The sequence below is a fragment of the Electrophorus electricus genome, chromosome 4 (genome assembly GCF_013358815.1).
Source record: "Electrophorus electricus isolate fEleEle1 chromosome 4, fEleEle1.pri, whole genome shotgun sequence".
NCBI lineage: Eukaryota > Metazoa > Chordata > Actinopteri > Gymnotiformes > Gymnotidae > Electrophorus > Electrophorus electricus.
The window spans coordinates 15,593,165-15,607,447 of NC_049538.1; the positions used below are offsets into that span (position 1 = coordinate 15,593,165).

At 44.2% G+C, this 14,283-nt stretch overlaps 1 protein-coding gene across 6 annotated transcripts in view; it reads right to left on the reverse strand.

Annotated features, from left to right (window-relative positions):
- dmxl2 (Dmx-like 2) overlaps positions 1-14,283 on the reverse strand; it is a 56,657-nt gene that overhangs the window by 31,457 nt on the left and 10,917 nt on the right. For 5 of the 6 annotated variants that reach the window (XM_027009866.2, XM_027009865.2, XM_027009864.2 and 2 more), the window contains exons 6-18: positions 13,679-13,745; positions 11,731-11,903; positions 11,115-11,292; positions 10,604-10,778; positions 10,222-10,428; positions 9,507-9,769; positions 8,244-8,946; positions 7,441-7,562; positions 6,867-6,956; positions 4,508-4,619; positions 4,292-4,411; positions 3,276-3,506; positions 1,405-3,090 (exon numbers count right to left, since the gene is read on the reverse strand). In XM_027009866.2, coding sequence (XP_026865667.2) covers positions 1,405-3,090; positions 3,276-3,506; positions 4,292-4,411; positions 4,508-4,619; positions 6,867-6,956; positions 7,441-7,562; positions 8,244-8,946; positions 9,507-9,769; positions 10,222-10,428; positions 10,604-10,778; positions 11,115-11,292; positions 11,731-11,903; positions 13,679-13,745 — 4,127 coding nt within the window. The remainder of the gene's footprint in view (positions 1-1,404; positions 3,091-3,275; positions 3,507-4,291; positions 4,412-4,507; positions 4,620-6,866; positions 6,957-7,440; positions 7,563-8,243; positions 8,947-9,506; positions 9,770-10,221; positions 10,429-10,603; positions 10,779-11,114; positions 11,293-11,730; positions 11,904-13,678; positions 13,746-14,283) is intronic. The other variant, XM_035525240.1, reaches the window with a different exon arrangement.

The following is a 14,283-nucleotide window of genomic DNA, read 5'->3' on the forward strand; positions in this document are numbered from 1 at the left end:
GATCCAACAATAGCCTATTTGACACTATTTTTAAAGTGCTAGTGGTTATGTTCACAGCAGTTAAGCAATTACAATTATGCAATGTTAAACACCAAAAGCCTGACAACCTTGTCATAAGTGACAAGCAAAACAGAACAGCGAAAGCAGCGGGATTGGAAATAAAGCCTCATAGAAAACCCAACTTTACCTAAGCTTAGCAAAAGTAAGCTAAAAAAATAAAAATAAACACTATTTTACAAGACATTCCCAGTGTAAGATGTTATGCATAGAAACTAGAAAACTCATTTTGACAAGTAAACCCAAGGATGGTAGCATTCATACTCCAACCATTAAATAACATGTAAACACTACTAAGTATCTACTAGGTATCGACTAGACAGGCCTAAAACCACATGAAATGTCTGTTTTAATCAGGACTGTGTTTGGGCATTGTCTGCGAGTGGCAGACGCCAGCCAATGCAGATATCCCAAAAAAGCCAAATACTGGCCTGACATACCGGCCTTCTGATGTTTCAAACACCTAGCAAAGGGTATAGAGGCATATGTGGAGAGGGTCTCGGGGCTTCTAGTCATCAGTCACTGTTGCTGTTGGGCAACTTTCAAATCTTCGTTCAAGTGTGCTTTTGCATATTTCAAGAAATTTTGCATCACGCGAGCAGAAATGCACATGCTCACCGTCCCTGAACCTCTCTAGCCTGCTTACTTTGGATCTGGAACGTTCTGCTCTGCTGTTTACCTCTGCTAAAAGACTAAATAAACACAATCTGAGCTCCCCTGCTATAGGTAGAAGTGGAAAATGTGATAAAGGCATGTTTTGTTTAATTAGTCTAGTGGCAATAGTACCATGTCTAGCATAAACAATGCAGTCAGATAACCATTGTCATATTTGGGCATTAAGGCCATTTAAGATGATACTCAAATCACAATGAGGAACATGAAGAGTCACATACAGAGGAATCGAAAGAGAAACAGAGACATGATAATAAAGAGCAAGAAAGAGAGGATGATTATACTACAACAAAAAACTATTTCAGAGTATCTATCCTATGGGTATATCCTACCTGATATATTAAAGCACATGATCCCTTGATGTGACATGCCTGGCTTATATTACTTTGACATATTTGCATGTACATGCAACCAAACCATCCAGACCGCTCGCCTGGACTGTGGAGTTGTTAGCATGCTCGCAGCATACGCCCATTGCGACTTGTTTCCATACTGCAGTTTTCAGCAATGTCTATATCAATACCAATGCTGCAATGGTTTACACCACATGTGCAGCCCTAGGCACTGAGACCTGCTTTTAGTGGTACCTCACACTAGCTTGCAATAAACTGTCAAATTGTGTGTACTGGATTCATGGATCTTGGATCAGATCCAGTTGAAGGAGGGGACACCCACCTGTGTACTGCTTACCAGTGGCTCCTCGCACCTCTGCGCTGGTGGTTGCCACGGTATCAGCGAGTGCCACAAGGAACATCTGCTCGAGGCGGGTGAGTCCAGGCAGGCTGGAGTGCATCAGGTGGGAGGAAAGGACCTGTGCATGCTCTGGGCCGAAGTAAGTAGGACCGTACTGCGAGAGGTTGACCACACGCGTCTTCTTCTCTGGCTTCTCCGACGCAAAACTCATGAAGTCATCCGTGGTGACAGTGGGCACCTGGAATAGGTCAGCGTACTGATCGTCCGTGGACTTCTGCGCCTCCTGCTCCTGGCCTTTGACTCCTTTCCCCACCTCTTCTGCCGCCTTGTAGGAGGTGTCCAGGTCGGCGGAGAGCAGGGCATAGAGTGGGAGCGGTGGTACGGAGTTGATCTCGGTGTAGTCACGGCCGCCATCACGTCCAGCAACAACGATGTCCTTCGCGGTGCTCCCCGTCACACTGATGGTGCGCGATAGGTGCCTCCGAGTGCCCCCCTCGCCTGCCTCCACATCACGGACCACAGCAACCTCCCCGGCGATGCACTTGACCAGATGCGATAGGATGGCCTTCGCCCACCGCACCTTGCCCAGGTCCATTAGCTCCAGCAGCTGGGTGGGATGGTACTGCGGGAGGGTGGGCGAGAGTGAGTGCGCCGCCTCGAACAGCCCGCCGTCTTGGATCACCGCCGGCACACGAAATACGTCGTCCATGCCGGCACTGCTGTCAAACACGCTCTTGGATCGCCCACGTGCCTCGGCTGACACAGAGGCGGCGCGTACAGCCAGACCTTCGTCGGGAGAGCCGGGACCGCCGGCATCGATGTCACTAGGCTTTTTATCCTGGTACCACTGAGCATAAACGTGCATCTCGCAGTCCATGCCTACCACAAGGATTCCATCCCGCACCCAGGAGAGAGACACTGGCAGGGACGGGGTCCCGTCTACTGAGGAGACCAAGTCCACCGCCCGCAACAAGACCCACCGTGACCGCACACCTTGTTTTACACTGCCCCCCAGTGGCAGTGTGATGACTGCCATGCCATCCTTACCGCTGGTCTGCTCAGAGACGATGCCCGAGACGCGCCCGTACATGAGGATGTTAGAACCCACCCCCACAGTCAGGATGTGTGACCCATCCTCCTTGGAGAGCCAGTCCAGGTGCACAAAATGCTTGATGTTGGGGCTGTCCTTGTTTACAAACAGGTCAGACTTGCTGTACACCACCAGGTTGCTGTCCACACTTACTCTGGGGTCCAGGGTATTTACAGGCTTGCTGAAGTCATCCAGGTGGATGATCTGCTCCAGAACCCACTCAGACCCACCTGTTGACTCACATTCATAGATAGACACATGCATGGAGAAGTCTCGGGAGGCTCCGCCCTCATCGCTGAGCACCAGCTGCTTGAACGCCACGGCAAGGCGACCCGTGTAGGAGCAGCTGACGGCGATGGGACGCCCGGAAACGGTTAGAGAGCTGTTGTTGTCCTCCTCGTCGTTAAGGAGGCACCATGGCTCCCAGTGGTACAAGCGCGACTCTTCTGTGCCTGCCACTGCAGACTGGTCCATCTCCACAGCGCACCTCCAGAACCGAACGCGCCCATCTGAACAGGTGGTGACAATCAGGTATGGTGCCAGGCAGACTGGGTAGATGGAGGAGGAACTCAGATGACCTGTGTGGCAGAAAAAAAACAGAAGCAAAACTGCATCACAGAATTTCACCATCTGACAGGTCATACCGCTTTGCAAAATATTTGTGATAGGCCAAGGGCACATCTGTCTTTTCACTGTGATTGTGACAGCCTTCAACCACCATTTTCTGTCTCTCCCATGTGCCCTGCAAGAGTGTTGCCTGTACCTGCAGAAGGTGTAGCGCGGATGACTTCCACATCTGGGGGTAGATCCAGTCTATGGCTGTAGACAAGTTTGGAGCTGAGGATCAGTTTACTGGCAGACTGCAGATTAGCCGAGGAAGAGGAACGAGGAAGAGGGCTCTGACCCGGAGTCGTGTCTGGAGATGAGTCCAGATTACTGAGTGCATTTGGAACAGTCAGCTGGTTCTGAAAGAACTGTTCCTGTGTTGGTTCCTCTACCGAAATACAGAGAGAACACAATATAACCTATAGGGCCATACTCTCTATATTATATTTAAACATAAATATACGTTTTATAGCAGGAATGGACACATGAATGAGAATAATAAAAATAGAATGATTTCAGACATGCAATAGCCATTGTTAACACACTTCAGACTAAACTAAACCATCAGACACACTCTGCCACTAAACTAATTGAACCTGTCAGTCATTAATATGTTCTGACCACACACACACAGAATGTGACATTAAACATGTGACATTAAACTGAAGTGTCATTACCACACTACAACATTAAAGAACTACACTTCTGATAGTAAGTCAAATAACCATCTTTAAAACACTTTACAAAACCACAGTAAATTAACCATCATTAACTAATAATTCTATAGTAAGAGAAATGCTCATAAATAATGCGAATAACCAGAATGAATGAGTGATGCTTTTGATCAGGTCTCTGAATATTAACGAGAGACAGCCAAGCTGGCTGAGGAGCTTAGACATGGCACTGGCTCCATCTTTACCTCTCATACCATTAACTAGGGGGGTAAAAATCACATTCATCCTTCAGAACAGCTCCACAGGGGAGCAGAAACCTGAGCTTACATTTTTCAGCTTTGACTGAGAAAAAAAAGAAACTTCACTGTGTTTGTAGTTGAAGCCCTCCGATGTGTAAAATGACACTACATTTTAATTTGAAAACAAAACAAAATCTGGGTTTTGGGTGTGTGGCACTCATGCAGTGTTACTAAGGCAACTGAGCACATGGTCCACTCACCCACATATGCCTGCACTGACTTCAGATGCAGATGCCACATCTGTAGCACCGAGTTGCGATTCTTATCCTTTTCAATCACAACCAGGAAAAACTTCTCAGAGAACGGAGGAGGGCGATACTCTGTCAGGCAGAAACATCAGTGAGGAGAGGAGAGGAAAGGAGAAAAGCGACGTGAAAAGGGAAGAGAGAAAAAGGAAGAGAAAAGAGAAGGTGTACCTCCAGCAGAAGGGGAGACAGAGGCATACATGTCGGCGCGGTCATCTTGAGGTTTGTATCCTAAAATGAAATCCTCCTGGAAGACATGGAGCAGCTGCGTTGCTGAACCACACTAGAAAAAGGGAAAAGACACAGAGCCTTCAATGTACACCAGGTTAATTGATCTATCCATCCATCCACACCCACACCCCCACACCGCACATTTGCTTTTAACACCACAACAGCAATACTGCAGACAGCCTTAGCTTTTCTGGCATGGATTCCACAAGGTGTTGAAAACATTAATTTAAGAGGCTGATATGATGAGATCACATAATTCTGCAGTTTTTTCAGCTGCACATTCATGCGGTGAATGTCTTGTTTTACCACATCATAAAAGGTGCTCTACTGGATTCTGATCTGTTGGCTGGGAAAAGTCCCCAAAACAAAATGAACTTATTATGGTCATGTACTATGGTCACCGACTTGCACACATTATCATGCTGGAAATAGTTATTATGAGATGGTAAATTGTGGCCATAAATGCACATTGCCAGAAAAAATACAATAAACAAACAAAAAAAAAATGCCATGGCCTATAACTGGTGCTCCATTACACCACCACCAGCCTACAATGATGACACAAGGCAGGCTGGATCCTTGGATTCCTGCTGTTTGGATTCCAAACTCTGATCCAACCACCTGCATGCTGCAGTAAAAGTGAGATTCATTAGAACACACAATATTTTTCCAGTCTTCCGCTGTCCAGTTTTGCTGCATGTGTCCACTGTAGTCTTAGATTCCTATTCTTTCTGACCTGAGTGGTTCCGGATGTAGTGAAGAGATACTACAACTTATTCTCTGATACTTTGATCTTGTCAGAGTGGGCTTCCTCTCACTCATGGTCCACAGACAGGAACTCGGGAAATCTCGCAACAAAGCCAGAAAACAGCCTAGCTGATGGCTTGTCACACTGGCTGACCATCTGACCTTCTCCCCTCTTCTTTCAAGACTTCATATGTGTCATTAATCCACAGATTAAGAAAGCAGTAACCCTCCAACAGTCCCAAGGAACCATGACCCCAAGTTCCATCAGACTCAAAACTTAGAAAGACAACCACTTGGAGTTAGACCCCTAGTCTTTGAGTTACCAGCAACTTCACTGTCACGTTACTTAAACAACAACTTAAACATCCCTTTTCTTTTTATTTTTATTTAGTCAGTCATGTTTGGTCCAACAAGAATCTCATTTAAATTAATTTTGGTTACATGGTATGATACTTTTATTTTACTATAGTGATTTAGTGAACTCAATACATCTAATGCATGTTGACATATCTTTGTTTATTCAATAAAAATACCCTTAATTGTAAAGCTTGTGAGTGAAGATTGATATTCTTATTTCTTGTCAACCAAAAATTATCACGTTGTCAAACTTACAACTTAAGACTGAATTAATAATCATTGATAAAGTAATTACAATTTATTAACTTCTGCCAATCAGGGTGTTGCCCCAATTAATGTTAGCAATTCTGACTGACAAGTTAAAGTGATAATATCGCTACACTGATGTGATCTACTACTGCTGAAGCCTGTCTGCCTCAAGGTTTGATGTTGTACATGGTTAAGTTTTCATAGCCTTCCTGTCAGCTCAAATCAGGCTGGTCTTTCTCCTCTGATCTTTCTCATAAACATGGTGTTTCTGCCTACAGAACTGCCACTCATTGTCAATTTGTGTAAACTCCAGAAATTGTTGTGCACGAAAATCCCCAAATCCTTGAAATTCTGAAATACTCAAACCCGTCCTGGCAGCAACCATCATACAAACTATCAGATCCTTTTTTATGTAATTTCCCCTGATGTATGACATCATCTGGAGTGCTTGAAGAGTAATGCTTTTATGCACTCTGCTGCTGCTAAATTTGTCCCTGCTTCTTCTTTTGAAATTCACTTATTCTTGTTATCTATATCCAAGTGATCTCCCAGAGTTTGAGTATTGTGGATGCTGAGGTTCTGTTCTGTTAATCTGAACCTCTTATTTGTACTTCACTGCATTTGAAACTTTTGTCATGCTAAAAGATTTTTTGTAAGTCAAACATTGAGGAGAGATTAGGAAACCAAACTTATGCACTTTCACCCTACAAAATATCAATCATTTATTAGAAAAACACTCACAGAGATTATCTTTAATCTGATTAAAGTTAATCTTCTTTTTAGTTAGTCTTGTTATTTATTTTTGTGTTATGTAGTGGTTTATAAGCAAATTAACAATAACTGTCAACATAATAGTCAAGAAATGCATTTAAAACACTCACGCAGACCTACACAATGACAAATGCATACACTCACAAGCAGCCACACGCATATACACAGTTCTTACCTGGTTAGTGATTGCATCCAGTTCAATGATGCAGCCGGGCCGAGCAGTGGACTGCTGACTGACAATGTTGAACACCTCACCCACCAACTTCTGTACATGAACACACACTTAGAGACTTTCACACTCTACACTTTCACACTCTATACTTGATGATAGAGATTCACCAATCCTACTTTTTCCCTCTTTTGATTTTCCTTTTCTGATTTTTATACATGAACACTGGCCCCCTTTGACTTCCTCACTTCATCATCCAATATGCCTCACTGTACAGTACTGTTTGGGATCACTCATGTATATGTAACATGAGCTTGTAACTACACTGAATGAAGTGCATGCAACCAGATAATTTAACATCAAATACAGCAATGATAATTTAATTCTGATGCAAGCCTTTCAGTACACACAATGCACCAATAAAACAGTGGTGCCACATTTTACAAAGACTATGAAAACTAAAAGCTATCTTAACAGCTTGTTACTATGCAGTTGTAATTTAACAGTGCAACATGCCATTGTTTAGGTTTGAAGGTATGTCATAATGATGTTAGTAGCTGTGGACCTGTGAAACACTTACAGAGGTCTCGGGGTCAGACAGTTCATCTAGCAGCTTCCTGGCGTCCACGACGGCCTGGTATAACCGCAAGTTCAGCCCGTCTGATGCCACAAAACAGGCACTCGCCGAGTTACAGTATGTCCCTTGAAGTCAGAGAGCGAGGGAATGATAGAGGCAGAGATAGAGACAGAGAGAGAGAGAGAGAGAAAAAGGATAAAAATGTTATATGAAAGGAACTTATAGTAACAATGATAAACAAGCCATCTGAAAACAGACTCACAATGAAGCCATTACAGTGAGGCCTTTATATACAATGCAAATGCCACCTAGCTAGTACCAATAGTAAAGAGCCTATTGCAAGCACTCTAGAGATGCTTCACCAGCAACCAGTTACTTCGACCTACTTTTCTCTTTTATTGCACATTTGAGATGAAAAGAATACATCAAAGCAAAAAATTAGACAAAAAAAAAAGTTTTTAAGCAAGCAAATATGTAATCACTGTTCTAATTGAATGACCAACTGCAAATTTAAAAACAGGCCATCAACGATTTGAATTCCATTAGAAGCATGAGCGTGCGCTTGTACATAACTAGCACCTTCATCCAGCAACGATAGCAGCAGGCCGAGTCAGGGCTGTGGATGTGGTATTATCAATGTTGAATGGCTTTAACACTGGCACAGAAGCAAATGCAAAGAAACCCCACTTTGGCACATCTTTGGCCCAGTGCAAGTTTATTTTTCCCTTCTTTGCCGATGTCTGAAATATATCAATGAAGAAAACCATACAAACAATCAACAACAAAAAAAGCAGCATGGCCCTCACCGAGCACAGAGCTGGGGACAAGGGTGGGCAGCCAGGCGACGTTGGAGAAGGCGGACGTGTGGAGTGAGTTGATGCGGGCAAGCTCGGATACGCCCCCTGTGCAGGACAGTGGGCCTATGTGGTCCACACGCCACAGGATCAGTTCGCTGTAGATTGCCTTCGGGTCGTGAAATGTGCGAGTGGCCACGTTCCGCATTTGCTTAGGAGGGAAGCCTTTGATTGGCCGAAGGGCTCGTGTGGCCCCGCCATCCTGGTCAACACCTGTGCTGCCAGGGTCGGAGGGTGGAGTCAGCAGGGCGTTGTGGTGTGATGATGTCAGCAGGAGGGGCAGGACCGTGTGGCAGGCCAGGTCGTTGAGATGAAAACGGTGTCCACAGTAACGGAATTTGTGCGAGACCGTGAGGACGTTGGAGAAGGCGGACTTCTCTGCAAAGGTGACAGCCCATTGGTTGAGTGAGCCATCCATGTGTTTGGACACCATCATCACGGCAGGTCCGATGACAGCAGCAAGCGAGTGGCTAAGGGAGCTGAGGTTGGCAGAAGCTGACGCGCTCTGCAGAACCTCAAACTCCTTCCCATCCTGCTCTGCAGCAGCTCCACTGCTCCGTTCGGAGAAAGTGCAGGCGTACATCATTATGTTCTTACTCAAAGAATTCGCATCACCAGTGGGGAATGCTACAGGGATCCGTGAAGAGAATGCCACCTGGGACCGGTAGAAAATAATACATAAATTATACATAATTATGCACAAAAAGGTTTAGAGATCCCTGCCTGCAGACAAATGCCTCTGATGCGAGATTCAGCTGTATTGTGTTCCTCTAGTCATTCAAGCCCATCATGTCCCTTTAGGAGCCCAATGTTTGACGCTACCTTTCCAGATGGTGGAACTTAATTAATTCAATCTGATCTCACATTGGTTAACTTGCAACTACAGCAATGTTATTGTGATTAAAACTGCTCGAGGGCCATAAACGTTTATGAAAAGCATATAAAGCAATTGTTATTGGATTATTGTAAGTAGTCAATCTTACACCATGGTGCTAATTCATATTTCTCAGGCAGGTTGTAGTCCTCTTTTGTTACTTGGCTTCCGGTTGGTTGCAGCTACATTATATTATGGTTTGATACGATGTCTGCACATTTGGCTTGACTCTGTACATTTTTAATTGCTCTTGTAAAGGCAGGACTTAAATACACCAACTATAAGTCTTAACATCTGACATTAAAGGATACCAAAAGGACCCTGCATGCTGCCGCACTCACCTGGACCTGGCGGAAGATTCCAGGAATGAATTCGTCCAGGTACTTAACGTGCCAGACAAGGAAGGAGCCATCGGCAGGGTGGATGGTAAACAGCATGTCGGGGCTCTTGTTCCACTCCAGCGTAAGTGCCTCCATTTTGCGGTCCAGGAGAACGGAGGGTGGGGGCATGCTGCCACTTGATCCAGGAGAAGAGGCCTTCGTGCTGCCTTCCTGCTCACCTTCATCATGCTCCGATGAAGCCTTATCAGACATATCGTCCAGATCTACAGCAGGATATAGGTGCAGGGTGCCACCTTACTGACATGTGCTCAAATTATAGTCAGGTTATAACATTACAGACACTGGGTTGTATTTCAAACTGTCCAAACAGTGGGTTATTATGCTGTAGAAAGGTGTTTTAATGTGTGACAGAGATGAGACATCAGAATTAGATACTGTATTATTGGAGCTACTAGCTAATACAAATAATTTCTAATTATGGGGCTAGTACAATATTAATAATTAATTAAATAACTTGCAGTCTAAGAGTGGTAGATTTTGTGCTGTCTGTAACTCTGAATCCAATAAATTGACAAAAAAAAAATCACTTTACATTACCTTGAATGTGGAAAGAAATATGTTTTTTGAGGTTTAGCATGGGGATATGCGTTCAGCTGAGTGTGGCTATGTGTCATGTGCTGTATGAGTGTGTATTTGAACATGTATTTGCATATACCGAAGTCAAACTTGGCTATGCCTTCCTGTCTGAAGTCTTCAGTGGTGTGTTCGAGGGGCTGCTCAGAGAGCTTGCGCAGTTGATGCATGAACTGGTCCATTGAGGAGGTAAAGCTTAGGTCTTTATTATTCAGCCAATGCACCACAAAACCCCCACTGCCATCACTCGAGGAGAAGAGCCCCGAACCGGCCAGTGTTGCTGGGATGTCTAACGCACAAAGAGAGGAAATACAGACTACTAATACCTGCAAAGATGTAGAAGTCCTGGCCTTGTAATGCCGTGTGTACCTGTACTGCGCTTGATACAGGCAGAGATGGGGAAATGGCCCTGTACACTGGCATGATGTTTTTGTGTTTGTTTGTGTTTGTGTGTGTGTGTATACCTGTATTGGGGTTGATACTGGCAGAGATGTGGAAGTGGCACAAGGCATTGGCGTGGTGCGTGATGTGCCGGTGAGTGTCGTGTGAGCCGAGCTGGCTGGGAAGCAGCTCTGTGTGAGCCACCAGAGCGGATGATCTCCTGCGACCTCGCCTTAGCTGTTTCAGGTGGTGAATTGACTGCATCCACACATGCGCACGCGCACACACACACACACACACACACACACCCCAACTTAAGTCCAAAAACATTCCATGTAAAATACAAACCACGCCATAGCTTTGTCATGCTCCTGAAATCATGGCACATTCCCTATATATAGCTGCTTTCTGAATGGGACAGCCATGATCTCACGTGCATTACAAAGCCACCCAACAGGTTGCCTTCTCAATGGAGTGTATGATATATGTCTTAGCATGCATTTGCAATGCTGTGCATTTCTGTGCCTGTGTGAATGTGTTTGTGTGCGCGTGTGCGTGTGAACGTGTGTGGGGGAGGAGGCTCTGCCCCCTCACCTCCAGGGCATGCTGGATCTTGTCCTTCTGGCCACTGCAGGGCAGAGAGGAGCTGAAGCTGGTGCTGTTCTCCGTGATCTGCCCCCCCAGCAGGCTGTCCTCAGGCAAAAGGGTCTCGCTCCACAAGCGACAGATTCCGTCCACACATGATGTCAATAACACGTTACACACTGAGCCCCTGCACATGCACACACAGTTAAATAGACATGTTCAGAATACAAAGTACAAAAAACAACAAACAACCAAGTATAAATACACAAGCAACACAATTAACAGCAAAAAACACCTATATTGAGACCCACAAAGCCAAAAAAACAAAAACATTCCCACACCCAGTAATATTAAACAACAAGACTAATGTTGCAAGTTGCAGATAACGTGATTGTTTGTGTCAATGCCTGCTCAGAGGTTGGACAAATTGGCCATGGCTCAAGAAATGAGCAGGGTTTGATTCCAGATGAGGGCTTTTGTCACTGTGCCTCAGAGCAAGGCTTTTAACCTCAGCATGCTCTCTTTGGCTGACTAATGCAAGTCTCTATAAATAAAAATAAAAATAAAAATTGCAAACAGTAATTAAGCAGTGCTGTGTGGGTAGGTGGGAGTGGGTCGGACGCACTTGGGCATGTATTTGCTGGTCTTCCTCCAGGAAAAGCCCATAACAGTGCGTGGGTGCGCAAGGTAGACAAAAGAGAAATGCACCAGTGGAGCTTTCCTGTCCAGCACCTCGGAGATCACCATCGCTGACTTCCAACCTGTAGCTGGGTACCACACCTTCAACAGACAGTCATCCTGAGAAAGCGAGTATAAGAAACAGCTATAAGGAGAGGGGAACTGAGAATGGTGAGACAAAAGCATAAGAAAGAAAAAAGTATGCACTGGTATTTAAATACTGAGAAAGCTCTCAATGTATTTTCCACACGGACAAGCATTGTCTTCATAAGATAGGTAAACATGTTTTGAATTTGTGCAAAAAAAGAAAGACTTAAAAGAGATGAGCTCCCAAGACCTGTTATAAAAGCGTAGGAACACAAAGGTCACATGACAGCCAGTTCTTGGTTTGCCGTCACTGGTCATGTGAATGCTTTTTGCCTTATACTACAGTGCCTGCAATAATTTTACATACAACTATTTTAAAGAATGAGACAAGTTGACTTCAACCAAGGCTCCCAACATGTGAGGTAAGCAAGTAAATTTAAATAAAACAAACAAACAAAGCTAGCTAGCTAGCTAGCAGTCCCAAGCAGGGAGGGAAACTAAGCACTGCATCTTTACCAAACACTTGGTATTTCATGCAGGGTCATATTTTATTTGAGACTAATCCTCAACATAAATCAATTTAATGTGTTATTGGTTTTATGTACGAAAATATTCTATACTAAAGTTACCAACTGAAAAATGCTGCATGCATAGGTATGCGACCCCTGTGAATGCTCCAGGCTTAGTCAGATGAAAGATTCTGTCCTAACAAGGACATAAAATGGCTTAAAACCAAGAAATCTGTAAAAAGTTCAACTTTTCTGAACAAGAGTCCCCATTAATTAGATTTTTGGCAAGCCAGTGAGCAATTGTGGAGAAACAGTAGCTTGATCATACCACCCCGCTCAGATAATGCCCAGAAAGTCGCATATGGTTATCGGGTTATGAAACAAAAATTGAGGTTTTGGCCAAAATTCAAAAAGCAGTGTGGGGTGCAAATGTAACACTACCCATTCCTCCACAAACACAATCCCAAAAGTGAAGTAATGTAGGGATACTTTTCCTCGGCGGGAACTGGGCATCGTCTTCAAACTGAAGCACAGATGGATGTTGCAAAATACAGGGAGATACAGCAAGACAATCAACTTTAGTCAAAAAAACAAAACAAAACTAAAGCTTGGGAGAAACTTCCCCTAGCTGAATAATGTAAAGGTGAATGGCCAAGTTAAAATCCAGATCTCAGTCCAATAAAGAATATGCAGCACTATTTGAATATATATCCATCACTATGCATCATTCAACAAACCTGAACCTAGAAAAAATATGCCAGAGAGAACAGGTAAAAATCACTCCCAAATGGTCTTGTTTATTTTAATTACCTCAAAGCAGTTAATTTGGGGTTGAAGACTTATACAAGCAGCATTCTTCAGTTGTGAATTTTTAAATGTACATTTTCACCAGCTACACTTATCCAGAGTGACCTCCAAATAGTCATCAGTATTACAGGAAGTGTGCTTCCTGGGAAACCCAAGAAGCACCTGGACCTACCTTCTGCCAGGTGGGCTATGGGAGTAGATCTCTTAAAATCTCTTAAGATCTCAAAGAACTCATTTTGACTTACTAAGTGCAGACTGGAATCTAATACAAGTACTAGTTGGAATAATTTGTGTCATATGTAAGATGTGCACATCAGCATGCAGTTTTCAGAGTTGTACTATAGCAAAGTTGTTGTGAATCATCTTGTGCACAGCCTGTGTGCATGCATATGTCTCTTGCAAACTGTCATTAATTTCGCACCCGAGCTGTAGGATGAGAAGTCTTACTCCTGCACTCATACAAGATGGTGTGTGTTTGTGTGTAGGCACTACCTTCCCCACTGTGGCGAAGTACTCCCCATCAGGAGACCATTTGATTATGTGTATGGCAGCAGCAGTCCTGAGAGACAGCAACAAGAGCAGGTTATCTTATTTACATATCTCACACACACACACACACACACACACACACACACACACACACACACACGCCACTTTATTAGGAACACCTGTTCAACTGCTCATTAATGCACATATCTAATCAGCCAATCACATGACAGCAAAAATGTCTCGCTGATGCCAGAGGTCAGAGGAGACTGGCCAGACTGGTTCGACTTGATAGAAAAGCAACAGTAACTGAAATAACCACTTTTCATAATCAAGGTATGCATAACATTAAGCATCGCTGAATGCACAACATGTTGAACCTTGAAGCAGATGGGCTCCAGCAGCAGTATACCACACCAGACGCCACTCCTATCAGCTAAGAACAAGCAACTGAGGCTACAATTCACAAGGATTGAACAACCTTGAACAACAGATGATCGGAAAACCATTGTCTGGTCCAATGAGTCATGATTTCTGCTGCATCACTCGGAAGGTAGGGTCAGAATTTGGCATAAACAACATGAAAGCATGGATCCATCGTGCTTTGTATC